This window comes from Somniosus microcephalus, chromosome 21 (assembly GCF_052327205.1).
Source record: "Somniosus microcephalus isolate GS21.2 chromosome 21, FLI_Smic_1.0, whole genome shotgun sequence".
Classification (NCBI taxonomy): Eukaryota; Metazoa; Chordata; class Chondrichthyes; order Squaliformes; family Somniosidae; genus Somniosus; species Somniosus microcephalus.
The window spans coordinates 51,639,982-51,656,003 of record NC_141007.1 but is presented as its reverse complement, the minus strand read 5'-3'; the positions used below and the strand labels follow the sequence as shown (position 1 = coordinate 51,656,003).

The window sequence follows — 16,022 nt, the reverse complement described above, 5'->3', positions numbered from 1 at the left end:
TGGGATTAGATTAGACTAGACGGGGCTTGATTGCCGGCGCAGACGCGATGGGCCGAAGGGCCTCTTTCTGTGCTGTATGACTTAATTGGTACAGCGCAAGGAGGTGCAATAGAAAGAGAAATTGTGCATTTTTTGTTACAAGATGCAGATCCTTTAGACTTAAAACAGCTCATTGATTCTAAACTTGTTTACACTCTTACCCTTTCCGATTGTGTCTTAAATATGGTGACCAAAACCAATTCTAAAGAATGGTGTTTTAGTCTGGAGTTTTATTGGAAGTAAGCAATTTAAGAATTATAAAATCTGAAACCAGGCTGGCAATTCACAGGAGGCCAGTCTATATCTTACTGACATTCTGTACATTGCCAGCATTTTTGTTCTTTTATTAAATAGAGCTGGTACTTTGTCAATATTCTATATGTTTCAATTGCTCTGACCTTGCTTAGAGTATAAAATCTTTGCTACTCTGCAATTAGTTATATATTCCTATAGTGTGTGCAGTTTGCTATTTTAGTATACATTTGCATTGTATGACTATGGAGACCCCTTTTCTCTCTATTATACATTATCAAACAATTTAAATATGCTTGCAAATTCTGGTTGTACTACTTGCACATCACATTTGTAAGTCTTTAGGGGGAGGAGAACTTGATTGCTGTCCAATTAGTACATTGTCATTGTTGACCGGTTTCCTATTTGATCAATTAATCCAATTTACAGTTTCCTGCTAAATTGCCACCTTTCACTTTAGGTGCCAGTCTGTTGTAGGAGACCTTAATCACAGAAACCCCACAGTGCAGATAGAGGCCATTTCGGCCCATTGAGCCTGCACCGACACATATCCCACCCGATCCCCGTAACCCCTACACCAACACATATCCCACCCTATCCCCGTAACCCCACGTATTTAATCCCCCTAACACTAAGGGTCAATTTATCATAGCCAATCAACCTAACCTGCACATCTTTGGACTGTGGGAGGAAACCCACGCAAACACGGGGAGAATGTGCAAACTCCACACAGACAGTCACCCGAGGCCGGATTCGAACCCGGGTCCCTGGCGCTGTGAGGCAACAGTGCTAACCACTATTTAATAACTGGTACTTTGAGAAATCAACATTTTTGAGAAATGTTCAAATAAGACATTTGTTGGTCGTCTTCATTGTTTTGTGAAGTAAGTGACGAAGCAGCACCAATTCAGAATTATCACTAAAAATGAGAAGGCATAGGGAAATTTCTTTAGAACATTAAATAGGAGCAGGAGTAGGCCATTTGGCCCATCGAGCCTGCTCTGCCATTCTGTAAGATCATGGCTGATCTACCTCATCTCCACTTTCCTGCACTATTCCCATATCCGTTGATTCCCTTAATATCCAAAAATCTATCGATTTCTGTCTTGAGTATACTCAACGACTGAACCTCCACAGCCCTCTGGGGTAGAGAATTCCAAAGATTCACCACCCTCTGAGTGAAGAAATGTCTCCTCATTTCAGTCCTAAATGGCTGACCCCTTATTCTAGACTCCCCAGCCAGGGGAAACATCCTCCCTGCATCTACCCTGTCGAGCCCTGTAAGAATTTTGTATGTTTCAATGAGATCACCCCTCATTCTTCTAAACTCTGGAGAATATAGGCCTAGTCTAGACAATTCCCCCCCCCCCCCCCCCCCCCCCTCTATGGCAAGTATATCCTTCCTTTGGTAAGGAGACCAAAACTGTACACAATACTCCAGGTGTGGTCTCACTAGGGCCCTATATAATTGCAGTAAGACATCTTTACTCTTGCATTCAAATCTTCTTGTAATAAAGGCCAACATACCATTTGCTTTCCTAATTGCTTGCTGTACCTGCATGTTAACTTTCAGTGATTCGTGTACAAGGACACCCGGGTCCCTCTGAACACCAACATTTCCCAATCTCTCTCCATTTTAAAAAATACTCTGCTTTTCTATTTTTCCTACCAAAGTGGATAACTTCACATTTCTCCATACTATATTCCATTTGCCATGTTCTTGCCCACTCACTTGGCTTGTCTACACCTCCATCCCCCACCCGGATGGCCTGAGGGCGCTCCGCTTCTTCCTTGAACAGAGGCCGACCAGTCCCCATCCACCACCACCACCACCCTCCTCCGCCTGCCTGAACTTGTTCTCACATTGAACAACTTCTCCTTTAACTCCACTCATTTCCTCCAAATCAAAGGTGTTGCCATGGGTCCTAGCTATGCCTGCCTTTTCGTGGGCTATGTGGAACAATCTTTGTTCCAGTCTTCCTCGGGTCCCCTCCCTCACCTCTTTCCGATACATTGATGACTGTATCGGTGCCGTTGCCTGCTCTCGTCCCGAACTTGACAATTTCATTCACTTTACCTCCAATTTCCACCCTGCCCATGGTCCATCTCTGACTCTTCCCTTTCCTTCCTCGACTTCTCCGTCTCCATCTCTGGGGATAGGTTATCGACCAATATTCACTACAAGCCCACTGACTCCCACAGCTACCTGGACTACACTTCCTCCCACCCTGCTTCCTGTAAGGACTCTATTCCTTTCTCCGTCTCCGCCGTATCTGCTCCGACGATGCCACCTTCCACACCAGTGCTTCAGACATATCTTCCTTTTTCCGCAACCGAGGATTCCCCTCTGCCGTGATTGACACTGCCCTCGACCGTGTCAGTTCTATCTCCCGCACTTCTGCCCTCACCCCTGCCCCTCCCTCCTGGAACCACATTAGGGTTCCCCTTGTCCTCACCTTTCACCCCACCAGCCTCCACATTCAACGGATCATCCTCCGGCATTTCCACTACCTCCAAAGTGATCCCACCACCAAACGTATCTTCCCTTCTCCTCCCCTCCCCTTTCAGCATTCCGCAGGGACCGCTCCCTCCGAGACACCCTAGTTCACTCCTCTATCACCCCAAACAGCCCTTCCCCTTCGCCTGGCACCTTCCCGTGCAAGCGGAGGAGATGTAACACCTGCCCCTATACCTCCCCGCTTCCCACTGTCCAGGGCCCCAAACACCCCTTCCAGGTGAAACAGTGATTTACTTGTACTTCTCACAATCTAGTATACTGTATTCGCTGCTCACGATGTGGTCTCCTCTACATTGGGGAGACCAAACACAGATTGGGTGACCGCTTTGCGGAACACCTCCGTTCAGTCCGTAAGGGTGACCCCGAGCTTCCGGTCGCCTGTCATTTTAATTCAACGCTCCATTCCCACTCGGACCTCACCGTCCTTGGCCTCTTGTATTGTTCCACGGAAGCTCAACGTAAATTTGAGGAACAGCACCTCATCTTCCGATTAGGCACTCTGCAGCCTTCTGGACTCAATATCGAGTTCAACAATTTCAGATCATAACCTCGGCCCCTATTTCATTTTTCTTGTAATTTTTCCACTCCTTCCACCCCCCCCCCACCTTTCCTTTTGTTTCCTCACACCTGGCAGCTATCCCTTGCCCTGCCAGTACACTTTACACCCAATCTCAGCCTATTACCATCTCGTCTAGCTTCTAACACCTTTTATTGTCTCTTTTTTACTTCTTTTGTTTCTTTTATTCTCTTGTCCGATCGCAGCCCTGCCTCCGATCTATCTTTTCTTTCCAGTTTTGAAGAAGGGTTCGACCCGAAACGTCAACTCAAATTTCTGTCCACGGATGTTGCCTGACCTGAGTTTTTCCAGCATTTTGTGTTGTTATTTCTCCCTGAAGCTTCCTTGCATCCTCCTCACAACTTACATTCCCACCCAGCTTTGTATCATCAGCAAACTTGGATATATTGCATTTGGTCCCCTCAACCAAATCATAGATGTAGATTGTGAATAGCTGAGGCCCAAGCACTGATCCTTGCGGTACACCACTAGTTATAGCCTGCCAACCTGAAAATGACAGTTTATTCTTGCTCTGTTTTCTGTCTGTTAACCAATCCTCAATCCGTGCTAGTATATTACCCCCAATCCCATGAGCCCCTTTAAGGGTACTGAAATTAAATATCTACATGTAACACAAAGCACTACAAGTAGTGTCGGCAAAAAGCAGCAACTTCTTTCCAAATTCCCAAATAAAGCATTCTGTTCCAAGTCCACTCCGTATTCCAACTCTGTCCTTTAAGGCTTGTTAAGCATGGAATGCTTTGCCACAAGGATTGGTTGAGACAGACCATTTATAATGGAAAATTGGATAAATATTTCACAAAGATGAAGCAGCTATCTGACAATGTGGAAAATTGTCCCATCAGTCTAATTTCAATCATCAGCAAAGTGATGGAAGGTGTCATTGATAGTGCTATCAAGCGGCAATGACTAACCAATAATCTGCTCACTGTTGCCCAGTTTGGGTTCTGCCAGGACCACTTGGCTCCAGGCCTCATTACAGTCTTGGTCCAAACGGACAAAAGAGCTGAATTCCAGAGGTGAGGTGCAAGTAACTGCCCTTGACATCAAGGCAGCATTTGACCGAGTGTGGCATCAAGGAGCCCTAGTAAAACTGAAGTCAATGGGATTTGGCGGGGGGGGGACTCTCCACTGGCTGAAGTCATACCTAGCATAAAGGAAGATGGTTGTGGTAGTTGAAGGTCAATCATCTCAGCCCCAGGACATCGCTGTAGGAGTTCCTCAGGGCAGTATTTTAGGCCTAACCATCTTCAGCTGCTTCATCGATGACCTTCCCTCCATCATAAGGGCAGAAGTGGGGATGTTTGTTGATGACTGCACAGTGTTCAGTGCCATACGCAGCTCCTCAGATAATGAAGCAGTCCATGACCGCATGCAGCAAGACCAGGACGACGTTCAGGCTTGGGCTGATAAGTGGCAGGTAACATTCGCGCCACACAAGTGCCAGGCAATGACTATCCAACAAGCGAGCATCTAAACAGCACCCCTTGACATTCAACAGCATTACCATAGCCGAATCCCCCACTATCAATATCCTGGGGGTCACCATTGACCAGAAACTTAACTGGACCAGCCACATAAATACTGTGGCAACAACAGCAGGTCAGAGGCTGGGTATTCTGTGGCGAGTGTCTCACCTCCTGACTCCCCAAAGCCTTCCCACCATCTACAAGGCAGGAGTGTGATGGAATTCTCTCCACTTGCCTGGATGAGTGCAGCTCCAACAACACTGAAGAAGCTCAACACCATCCAAGACAAAGCAGCCCGCTTGATTGGCACCCCATCCACCACCTTAAACATTCACTCCCTCCACCACCGGTGCACCGTGGCTGAAGTGTGTACCATCTACAAGATGCACTGTAGCAACTCGCCGAGGCTTACCAAACCCACGACCTCTACCACCTAGAAGGACAAGGGCAGCAGACACATGGGAACACCACCACCTCCAAGTTCCCCATCAAGTCACACACCATCCTGACTTGGAAGTATATCGCTGATCATCATCGCTGGGTCACAATCCTGGAACTCCCTCCCTAACAGCACTGTGGGAGTACCTTCACTACATGGACTGCAGCGGTTCAAGAAGATGGCTCACCACCACCTTCTCAAGGGCAATTAGCGATGGGCAATAAATGCTGACCTTGCCAGTGATGCCCTCGTCCCATGAATGAATAAAAAAAACTCAGAGCAAGACACAGTGCTATGGGGAAAGAATGGGGCAGTGGGATTAATTTAGGATTGTTCTAGTAAAGAGCCAGTCTAGCCACAATGGGCTGAATGACTTCCTTCCAACTTGTTAACTTTTATGGTTCTGTCACATTTAAAAAAAACATTTCTACACTAAAGAATTTGGAATAAGTTATATTTAAGGTCTGTGTTTTATAGTGGTGTATTTAGAAAAATTTTAAAGTTAAAATGCTAATGAGCTAGGCTTTAAGGTTGTTTCATAGAACCAGCAATGTATTGGCTTTTCTTGGTCATTGAGAAATGCCTTGCCTCCATTGTGCTGGGAAGTTTCTGGTCCTGTACGCTCAGTAACAGTTGCCTGGCATAGGCTCTCTCCTACTTGGGGAGATTTAAAAACAATAGGAACTGTGATGCACCCTATCAGTCAGGTCTTTAAACACAGGAAGCTGCAAGGGCAAGCATTCACCAGATTTGGAAGGTTAGAATGCAAGAGGGCAGTTAGAATTCTCTGGGAAGCGTAGTGTTAATTTGTATAATGTGAAGACCAGTTGTATTTATTTAAATGAAGTGAGTCTGATCCTAACACTATTCACTTACCGTTGAGGAATAAAACTGATTAACAATTCGTATCTGGCTTGTTTTCTTGGTCTGCCTTTGAAAAGATTGGAGAAGCATGCAAAGGCAGGTACGAAAGACATTATATCCAGTATTGTTCCATCCCCTAGGTTATGCTATAAATGTACGATACAAAAAACATGTTCTTCCTGCTGCTAAAATGTTATGACTACATCACCTTGAGAACTGACTTCCCAACTGTCCTTGTTAGCTCCCCCCACCACCACATCCTTCGCATATTTCACAATCCAGAATTCAAAGCCATTCTCTTGTGAACAAACTCCTGCACATATGCATCTTGTCAAACTCCACCTTGCTCCCTGAACCCTACCTGGCCAATCTTCGTATAACTTCAAGAGCAAAGCCCCGATGGATTCTTTATAACTCTTTGCTTGCTATAGATCTGTTGATTTCAACGCTTCCGCATGATGTATGATCATAACTTGATCTGCCCAGAAGGGGGAGCCAGAGTATAATAGATTACCATTCTTTGTATCAAAGTTTAGAAGTTCACACTGCACAGAAAGAGGCCGATCAGCCCATTGTCAGTGTGGGCTCTTGGCTCGAGCAACGCAAGGCCTTGCTCTCTTCCTGTAGTCAGGTATCTTTCCCTTGCTTTAAAGATTTACGCACATTTCCTTAAAATATGCAATGCTCTCTGACTTAACTACTCCCCCTCACAAAGCATTCCATCCTCCCAATACTTAACATGTAGTGGGCATTAAAATCAGTTTGTTCAGGGGCTTAATAAACTGGTCCTAAAATAAACTAAATAAAAATAAATTAGAATCAAGTAACACCCAATTTGAGGATTTAAAAAAGATATCTAGGAATTCTGGATCAACTGTACTGTCATCAGGGAGAATTAAGTGGAGATGATATCAGGCGGCTTCTCCCCCTCTCACTGTTAATTTCTCATGTTAATGTTAATTTCTCCGTGTTAAGAGCATTGCTATCTGACATTTGAGATTCTTGCTAGTTGGATTGTATCTTGGGCTGCGTTGTTCTAATTGCTGTTAGGCGATCATTTTATGGTTTCATGAAACCAACAAAGAGAAAGGCCTCCTCATGGACAGCAGCACTCGGGGATTGTCAGATTTAATTCAGAATGTAGTTAGCTGACTGCTTCCCTCCAAAATCCTTACAGAATTTTTTGAAGATGGAACACCAAAAACGAGGGCCTTGATATTCAGACTAGATCCAGCACCATTGGATGTATTGGTGAGACTTAACAATTGCTGCAGCTACTTGGCTTTTGATATTTCACGTGGGGTACCGCTGGTGAATGGATTGATGTGGACAAACACAAAGAATACATTTTTTAAATGAGGAAAGTCATGACTTGTGACTGAATTTCTAAAATCTGCGTGGTTATAAGTTAATAAAGAGAAATTAAGCAAATACATGTCCATTAGTGAAATAGTTGCGTTCCCTTGCTTTTGAGAGTTTATAGTTGTCCTTTACCCTGTTGCTCACATTGTCTCTGGCAGATGGCAGGCACAAGTATTAAATCTGCATTCCTTTTTGAAAAAAACCCATTTTTTCTCAAACAAAGCCACAATGCGTCAGTAAGTCACTTAATGCCGGTGTAGAGTGCTTCCATGTGTGTTTGTGCATATGATTCTCCCACCTCAACTGACTTCCTGTTCTTGGCCACATTGCTTTAGGGAAGCATTGCCCGGAGGCCTGTTTGCACTCCGCATCAGTATTAAGTGCCGTGAAGAATAAAGTCCTGTAGTATTCATTAATAACCTACTACAATAGCAAAATACTGCGGGTGCTGGAAATCTGAAATAACAACAGAAAATGCTGGAAACACTCAGCAGGTCAGGCAGCATCTGTGGAGAGAGAAAAAAAAGTCAACGTTTCAGGTCGATGACCTTTCATCAGAGTTCAGCATTTTCTGTTGTTATTTTTATTATGAATTAATAACCAATTGGTTGAAGTTTTTCACCTACCTTGAATCAGCATGGAAGCTACACAAGACCGTTTTTGTACTATGGGTGTGCCTGAAATTTGGGGAAAAATATGAAAACTAGAAAATAAATTACAAGGAAACTATTAAAGCAAAAGAGAACCTGTAAATAAAATTTTGAACCAAATTATATTAAATTTGCAATTTATTTTGGTGGCTGAGAATCCCTTCCTTTGCTCTCCGAAAGCTGCTGATTATTCTGTAGATAAGACAAGTTAATGTTTTCAAGCGTAAGCCTTTCTTCAGAGCTCAATTGTACTATGTTTTTACAGTTGTCATTTATCCAATCACTTGCTCACATGGTCATTCTTCATGTGTGCCTCTGACTAAGTGTCAGTAGGATATTGGGAAGAGCATCATACCAAGCCCAATTTCCACCCTCCCTTTTCCAACAGCAGTCACTGGATAGAAATCATGAACGGATATGCAAGAAAAAGTGGTAATCCAGTAGAGTAGGAGAACTATAACAAGTAACAAAGGGGTACAAAAAGTTAATGAGGTGCAAAGAGGAATATTAGAAAGAACTTGCAATGGATATCAAAGATAACAGCAAACGTTTTTACAAATATATTGAGAAAGAAAGTGGCTAATGGCTAATGTGTTGGACAACACTGGTCTATCTGGACTTTCAGAAGGCCTTTGATGAGTTTCCACATGAGAGATTATTAGCAATCATGAAAGCACACGGAATTGAAAGTAAGCTTGTGACACAAGTTGGTAATTGGTTGGGAGGTTGGAGACAGAGTAGGGAACATTCTCTGATTGGCAGGATGTGACAAATGATGCTCCCCAGGAATCTGTACTGGAACCTCAGCTTTTCGCAATATTATCTTAATGACTTGGCTGAAGGAATAGAGGGCTATCTATCCAATTGGGATGGGCTTGTTACAGAATCTCACAAGTGGGTGGCCCATTTATTCGTTGCAGCCAGTTAAAAAAAATCAGCTTTTTCAGAGTAGGGTGTCCCTCTTTTAAAATGGACCAAGTAAATTAAACAAATAGACTGTAATTAAACCTCTAAAACTTTAAATAAACCTTAGCAAATCAAATTAAAATTTGGTTGTCCAATCCAATTATGCACTCCAGTCCCCGCGGCGCCCACCGGTCATGGAAGTGCTCGAGCGCACCGGCGGACACTGCGTGCTCCATCTCCAGCAGAGTAGGGTGTCCCTCTTTTGGTAGGACCAATCAAAAACAAACAAATAAACTGTAACTAACAGAACCCCACATAAACATTAATAAATCAAATCAGAATTTGGTTATCCAAATTAATTATGCACTCCAGTCCCCGCGGCGCCCACCGGTCATGGAAGTCCTCGAGCGTGCCGGCGGACACCGCGTGCTCCATCTCCAGCAGAGTAGGGTGTCCCTCTTTTGTCCCTCTTTTAAAAAGAACCAAGTAAATTAAACAAATAAACTGTAATTAAACCTCTAAAACTTTAAATAAACCTTAGCAAATCAAATTAAAATTTGGTTGTCCAATCCAATTATGCACTCCAGTCCCCGCGGCGCCCACCGGTCACGGAAGTGCTCGAGCGCGCCGGCGGACACCGCGTGCTCCATCTCCAGCAGAGTAGGGTGTCCCTCTTTTGGTAGGACCAATCAAAAATAAACTGTAACTAACAGAACCCCACATAAACATTAATAAATCAAATCAGAATTTGGTTATCCAAATTAATTATGCACTCCAGTCCCCGCGGCGCCCACCGGTCACGGAAGTCCTCGAGCGTGCCGGCGGACACCGCGTGCTCCATCTCCAGCAGAGTAGGGTGTCGTGGTAAATGATGGGGCAGCTGCCTGTATTGAAGGATATTTGAATTGACTGATTTAAGTGCCTGTAAAGGACAAGCAGCTTGTCAGTCAATTAGCAATTTCGGGCAACATTTCATCCCAAGTGTGGTAAAGTAAGGCAGTAAAAGAATGTAGCACAGAGAAGGGAGGAAATTGCAAATACAGGGAATCAAATAATACCACAGAACATGGGCAACACATAGCTGTCTCACCAGGACGTGAAAAGACAAGCTAATTGCCTGAGTGCCTGACCCCCTTATCAACAGAATTGTACATTGTTGGAGTCTACACTTGCACTGCTAACCAACTAATAGTCCTCCCTTGCAGCTCGGGCAGCCTCTGCTCCTAAGACAGTGCGAAGAGTGAGAAAGATATCTCGTGTTACTTTGTTCTTTTGCTTTCACTTGGCTCACTGAAATGATCTTTAATTGACATCTGACGTCTAATTTTCACCTGTTTCCAGCATTTCAAAAAAAAAGTGGCCATTCAATGTTCCCAGTAATTTTTTTTTGGATGCGTGGCCCATTCAAATCTCCACGCATGTGTGGTTTTTCCATTGGAAAGCCGGCAACTGGCCTGCACGGGACCTCCAGACCGCGGTGCGGCCACGCAGCTTAACGGGAACATTGCATTCAATCCATTTCCTCTCCTCTGCCCCCTTTTTTGTTCAGTTCAATTAAAGGGCTCACTCATTTTCTAGTTGCCGGTTGTAAGGTCTGCTGCTTTTGTTCAAATCACGCTGACCTACTGGCTGTGTATTTCCAACCGTTGATGCCCTGGAACCCCAATCCTGCCTGTGGTAGGGGAAAGAGGGAAAAGTAAATACAGGGAATCAGTCTGACTTTCTGCCGCTTCCTGCCGACTTCCCTCGCATTTTGGGAAGGAATTCAATCAGAAGCATGTTAATGAGGCCTGGCCGTTAAAATCAGACCGGCCTCACGCAGCCGCTCCTGGAACGGGCCGGCTGCAGATTAGGTTGATTTTTCCGCCCCAGGGCTAAAATCCTCACCAAGAAATCAGACGTGTGTGTGAACCTAACGCAGCTACCACACTGAATTATCCCAGTCAGTTACGGCCTCCGTGGTTGGCGTGAGTCCTGCGAGCCGGCGGTCGGGCACTTGGTTTGTCCCGGAGTCTCCAGGAATTAACGATTAATCACTGCTGCGGGCAACCCAGGCGAGAAATCATAGGGGCTTTTAAAAAAAAATTGTGTTTTATTGATTGTGTGGCTCAGTGGGTAGCACTCTCGCCTCTGAGTCAGAAGGTTGTGGGTTCACAGTCCCACGCCAGAGACTTGAGCACGAAAATCTAGGCTGACACTCCAGTGCAGTACTGGGGGAGTGCTGCACTGTCGGAGGTGCCGTCTTTCAGTTAAACCGAGGCCCTGTCTGCTCTCTTAGGTGGCACTATTTTGAAGAAGAGCAGGGGAGTTATATTTATCCCTCAATCAACATCACTAAAAAAACAAATTCTCTGGTCGTTATCACATGGCTGTTTGTGGGAGCTTGCTGTGCGCAAATTGGCTGCCGCGTTTCCTACATTACAACAGTGACTACACTTCGAAAGTACTTCATTGGCTGTAAAGGGCGTTTGGTGGTCGTGAAAGGTGTTATATAAATGCAAGTTTTTTTTCTTTATTAATTTTGTTTTGGCACTTTCATAGTTTTCAAAAAAAAATTGTGGGGAGAGGAAAAACTGGAGCTCAGATGATAAAACCTCTGCTAACACGGTCAACCAGAGCTGGCAACTGTATTGGGGGCGCGGACACGGGCACGCGAGGAATGTCGTGTCGCCGAGGCGGAGACGCGGGCGCGCCCCCGGCCAGGCTCTCGGGAGCGCGCATTTGCAGAGGCTGGGGGACGAGCGGCTCCAATCGGTTTCCGGCTGCTCGCTTGTGAGCAGCGGCGCCCAGTGACACGGGGCTCACTCACTGACTGCTGGGCGGCGGTGTCCGGCTCTCCGCACTGAAGGGCGGGGGTTTTCATCATCAGTCCTCCTGCTTTCTCCCCCACCCGCTTCCAGGCATGGCTTCCCGGGTGGATTACATCGCTCCGTGGTGGACTTACTGGCTGCACAACTTCCCGCATGTGAATCTCCGCTTCCAGCCAGTGGCCAACACTTTCAACCCGCAGGATGAGAGCTACCAGCAGGTGAGCGAGTCTGTGTGTGCCCGCTCCCAGTCTCTGTTCCCAGTCTGTGTGTGCCCGCTCCCAGTCTGCCTGTTCCCAGTCTGTGTGTGCCCGCTCCCAGTCTGTCTGTTCCCAGTCTGTGTCTGTCTGTTCCCAGTCTGTGTGTGCCCGCTCCCAGTCTGCCTGTTCCCAGTCTGTGTGTGCCTGCTCCCAGTCTGTCTGTTCCCAGTCTGTGTGTGCCCGCTCCCAGTCTGTCTGTTCCCAGTCTGTGTGCCCGCTCCCAGTCTGTCTGTTCCCAGTCTGTGTGTGCCCGCTCCCAGTCTGTCTGTTCCCAGTCTGTGTGCCCGCTCCCAGTCTGTCTGTTCCCAGTCTGTGTGTGCCCGCTCCCAGTCTGTCTGTTCCCAGTCTGTGTGTGCCCGCTCCCAGTCTGTCTGTTCCCAGTCTGTGTGTGCCCGCTCCCAGTCTGTCTGTTCCCAGTCTGTGTGTGCCCGCTCCCAGTCTGTCTGTGTTCCCAGTCTGTGTGTGCCCGCTCCCAGTCTGTCTGTTCCCAGTCTGTGTGTGCCCGCTCCCAGTCTGTCTGTTCCCAGTCTGTGTGTGCCCGCTCCCAGTCTGTCTGTTCCCAGTCTGTGTGTGCCCGCTCCCAGTCTGTCTGTTCCCAGTCTGTGTGCCCGCTCCCAGTCTGTCTGTTCCCAGTCTGTGTGTGCCCGCTCCCAGTCTGTCTGTTCCCAGTCTGTGTGTGCCCGCTCCCAGTCTGTCTGTTCCCAGTCTGTGTGTGCCCGCTCCCAGTCTGTCTGTTCCCAGTCTGTGTGTGCCCGCTCCCAGTCTGTCTGTTCCCAGTCTGTGTGTGCCCGCTCCCAGTCTGTCTGTTCCCAGTCTGTGTGTGCCCGCTCCCAGTCTGTCTGTTCCCAGTCTGTGTGTGCCCGCTCCCAGTCTGTCTGTTCCCAGTCTGTGTGTGCCCGCTCCCAGTCTGTCTGTTCCCAGTCTGTTTGCCCGCTCCCAGTCTGTCTGTTCCCAGTCTGTGTGTGCCCGCTCCCAGTCTGTCTGTTCCCAGTCTGTGTGTGCCCGCTCCCAGTCTGTCTGTTCCCAGTCTGTGTGTGCCCGCTCCCAGTCTGTCTGTGTTCCCAGTCTGTGTGTGCCCGCTCCCAGTCTGTCTGTGTTCCCAGTCTGTGTGTGCCCGCTCCCAGTCTGTCTGTTCCCAGTCTGTGTGTGCCCGCTCCCAGTCTGTCTGTTCCCAGTCTGTGTGTGCCCGCTCCCAGTCTGTCTGTTCCCAGTCTGTGTGTGCCCGCTCCCAGTCTGTCTGTTCCCAGTCTGTGTGTGCCTGTTCCCAGTCTGTGTGTGCCCGGTTTGTTCCCAGTCTGTGTGCCCGCGCCCAGTCTATATGCGTTCCCAGTCTGGTTCGTGCCTTGTAGTGCAGTCGGTAAAGTGCAAGCCTTTGGAAAGTGAAGATTTGATCAGTTGCCCACTATTGCTAAACCCTCATCAAACGGTATCTTTTACAAAGCGATCAGATCCACCAACTATGGTATAAAGCATGTTCTTGCATCCCAAAATCTTGACCAGGTATGTCTTATCCCTTGTCTGGTCCCTGATAGTTCCATAGCATTTGTTCTGTGCAGATGGGAATATGTGCAACATGTCGAGTTCCTATGTGGATCATGCTGTGAACATTCGCTTTAAAGCTACAAAGCTTCAACTTAAGGTCGTTCCTAAGCAGTTTTAGCACCTAGTTGTAATATATTTAACAAAAATATAATTATAATGCGCTATATTTAACCCTTCAAGTAAATTCAGACAAGATTATCAATTGAGTTGAATAATGATGAATAGAAACGTGGAGGAGTTAGTCCCCTTACAATAATTACATGGAAGATGCTTTCCCTCGATTACTTAGACCTTAGAGAATGTCGTCTTGTGTGAGCAAATGTACTGAATAGTTGATACCAAGCCAGGCAGACAAGGAAACCCCAGACTCGATCCCCAGTGCAGAGCTAACATATCTCTCTCATCAGACGAAGGAGAGAAGTCAGCCAGGGTTCTCAGTCTAGTGACTTTTTGCAGTAAGACTGTATATCTTTACGTGAGCCAACCTTCGAATCGTTTTCACAAAAATATTTGCTTCATAAAAGGTAATGCTCTGTGATATTTGTAACCAAAACAATTTGAGATAGGTATTTAAAAGGAGGCAGAGGGTGATGGTCGAAGGTTGTTTTTGTGACTGGAAGCCTGTGTCCAGTGGTGTACCGCAGGGATCGGTGCTGGGTCCTTTGCTGTTTGTAGTGTACATTAATGATTTAGATGTGAATGTAGGAGGTCTGATCAGTAAGTTCGCAGATGACACGAAAATTGGTGGAGTGGTAAATAGTGAGGAGGGAAGCCTCAGGCTACAGGACGCTATAGATGGGTTGGTTAGATGGGCAGAACAGTGGCAAATGGAATTTAACCCTGAAAAGTGTGAGGTGATGCATTTTGGGAGGACTAACAAGGCAAGGGAATACACAATGAATGGTAGGACCCTAGGAAGGACAGAGGATCAGAGGGACCTTGGTGTGCATGTACATAGATCCCTGAAGGCAGCAGGACAGGTAGATAAGGTGGTTAAAAAGGCATATGGGATACTTGCCTTCATTAGCCGAGGCATAGAATATAAGAGCAGGGAGGTTATGATGGAGCTGTACAAAACGCTAGTTAGGCCATAGCTGGAATACTGTGTGCAGTTCTGGTCGCCACATTATAGGAAGGATGTGATTGTATTGGAGAGGGTGCAGAAGAGATTCACTAGGATGTTACCTGGGCTGGAGCGCTTCAGCTATGAAGAGAGACTGGACAGGCTGGGGTTGTTTTCCTTAGAGCAGAGAAGGCTGAGGGGGGACCTGATTGAGGTGTACAAAATTATGAGGGGCATAGATAGGGTAGATAGAAAGGAACTTTTCCCCTTAGTAGGGGGGGGCAATAACAAGGGGGCATAGATTCAAGGTAAGGGGCAGGAGGTTTGGAGGGGATTTGAGGAAAAGCTTTTTCACGCAGAGGGTGGTTGGAATCTGGAACTCACTGCCTGAAAGGGTGGTAGAGGCAGGAACCCTCACAACATTCAAGAAGCATTTAGATGAGCACTTAAAATGCCATAGCATACAAGGCTACGGACCAAGTGCTGGAAAATGGGATTAGAATAGACGGGGCTTGATGGCTGGTGCGGACACGATGGGCCGAAGGGCCCCTTTCTGTGCTGTATAACTATGACTCTATGAAATGTGATTTTCAAGTTTAAAAGGGGCCTTAATGTAATACAGTAACTTGAAAGATATTACAAGACTGAGATTTTTTTTATTCACAGGCAAATAAATGATGGGTGCAGGAAAGTATCCTACAGGAAGTAGTTTGTATATTTTTTCGAGAATAAAGTGCAAATATCTGGGGAGATTTAAGTGTTTGACTTAAAGGAAAGAATGTCCAGTAGCAGACATCATCTCATTATTTGCATGCCGCCGCCCCCCACCCCCATTTAATTTTCAAGTTCGCTATTGTGGCAGTTCTCATTTTGTGATCTGTAGCCTGCAAGTAAGAAAAAGCTATGATTTTTGTATTGAGCAGAAGCCTCATTACATTTGTTAAAAAAAGAGGTTGCTGCGTTAATTGTTAATGCCTGTGAAACTATATCCCACCAAGAGTTTGTACTTTCAGGATAGGAAGTGGGAAAGCTGGCGTAAATGACTAAAAAACCATTAGCACCAGTCGGTCTCCCATTGTTCACTGGCATTCCAAGATGCAGAATGTGAATTCTGATATTTACCATGATCCTGCTACAGCCAGAACATGATAGCAGTTTCCCCATTACTGTAATACAGCAAACTTACTGAAGCAAAAGATAACATGAAGTTTAAAAATATTACACACTCAATGTTATTGAAGCACCCAGGGCCTCGTTAATATACTTGTAATATT

At 46.1% G+C, this 16,022-nt stretch overlaps 1 protein-coding gene across 1 annotated transcript in view; it reads left to right on the top strand.

The window, feature by feature from the left end:
* The first annotated feature begins 11,698 nt into the window (after nucleotides 1-11,698).
* ttyh2 (tweety family member 2) overlaps nucleotides 11,699-16,022 on the top strand; it is a 150,534-nt gene continuing 146,210 nt past the window's right edge. The window contains exon 1 of the mRNA XM_085963608.1: nucleotides 11,699-12,104. Coding sequence (XP_085819734.1) covers nucleotides 11,979-12,104 — 126 coding nt within the window. The 5' untranslated portion in view covers nucleotides 11,699-11,978. The remainder of the gene's footprint in view (nucleotides 12,105-16,022) is intronic.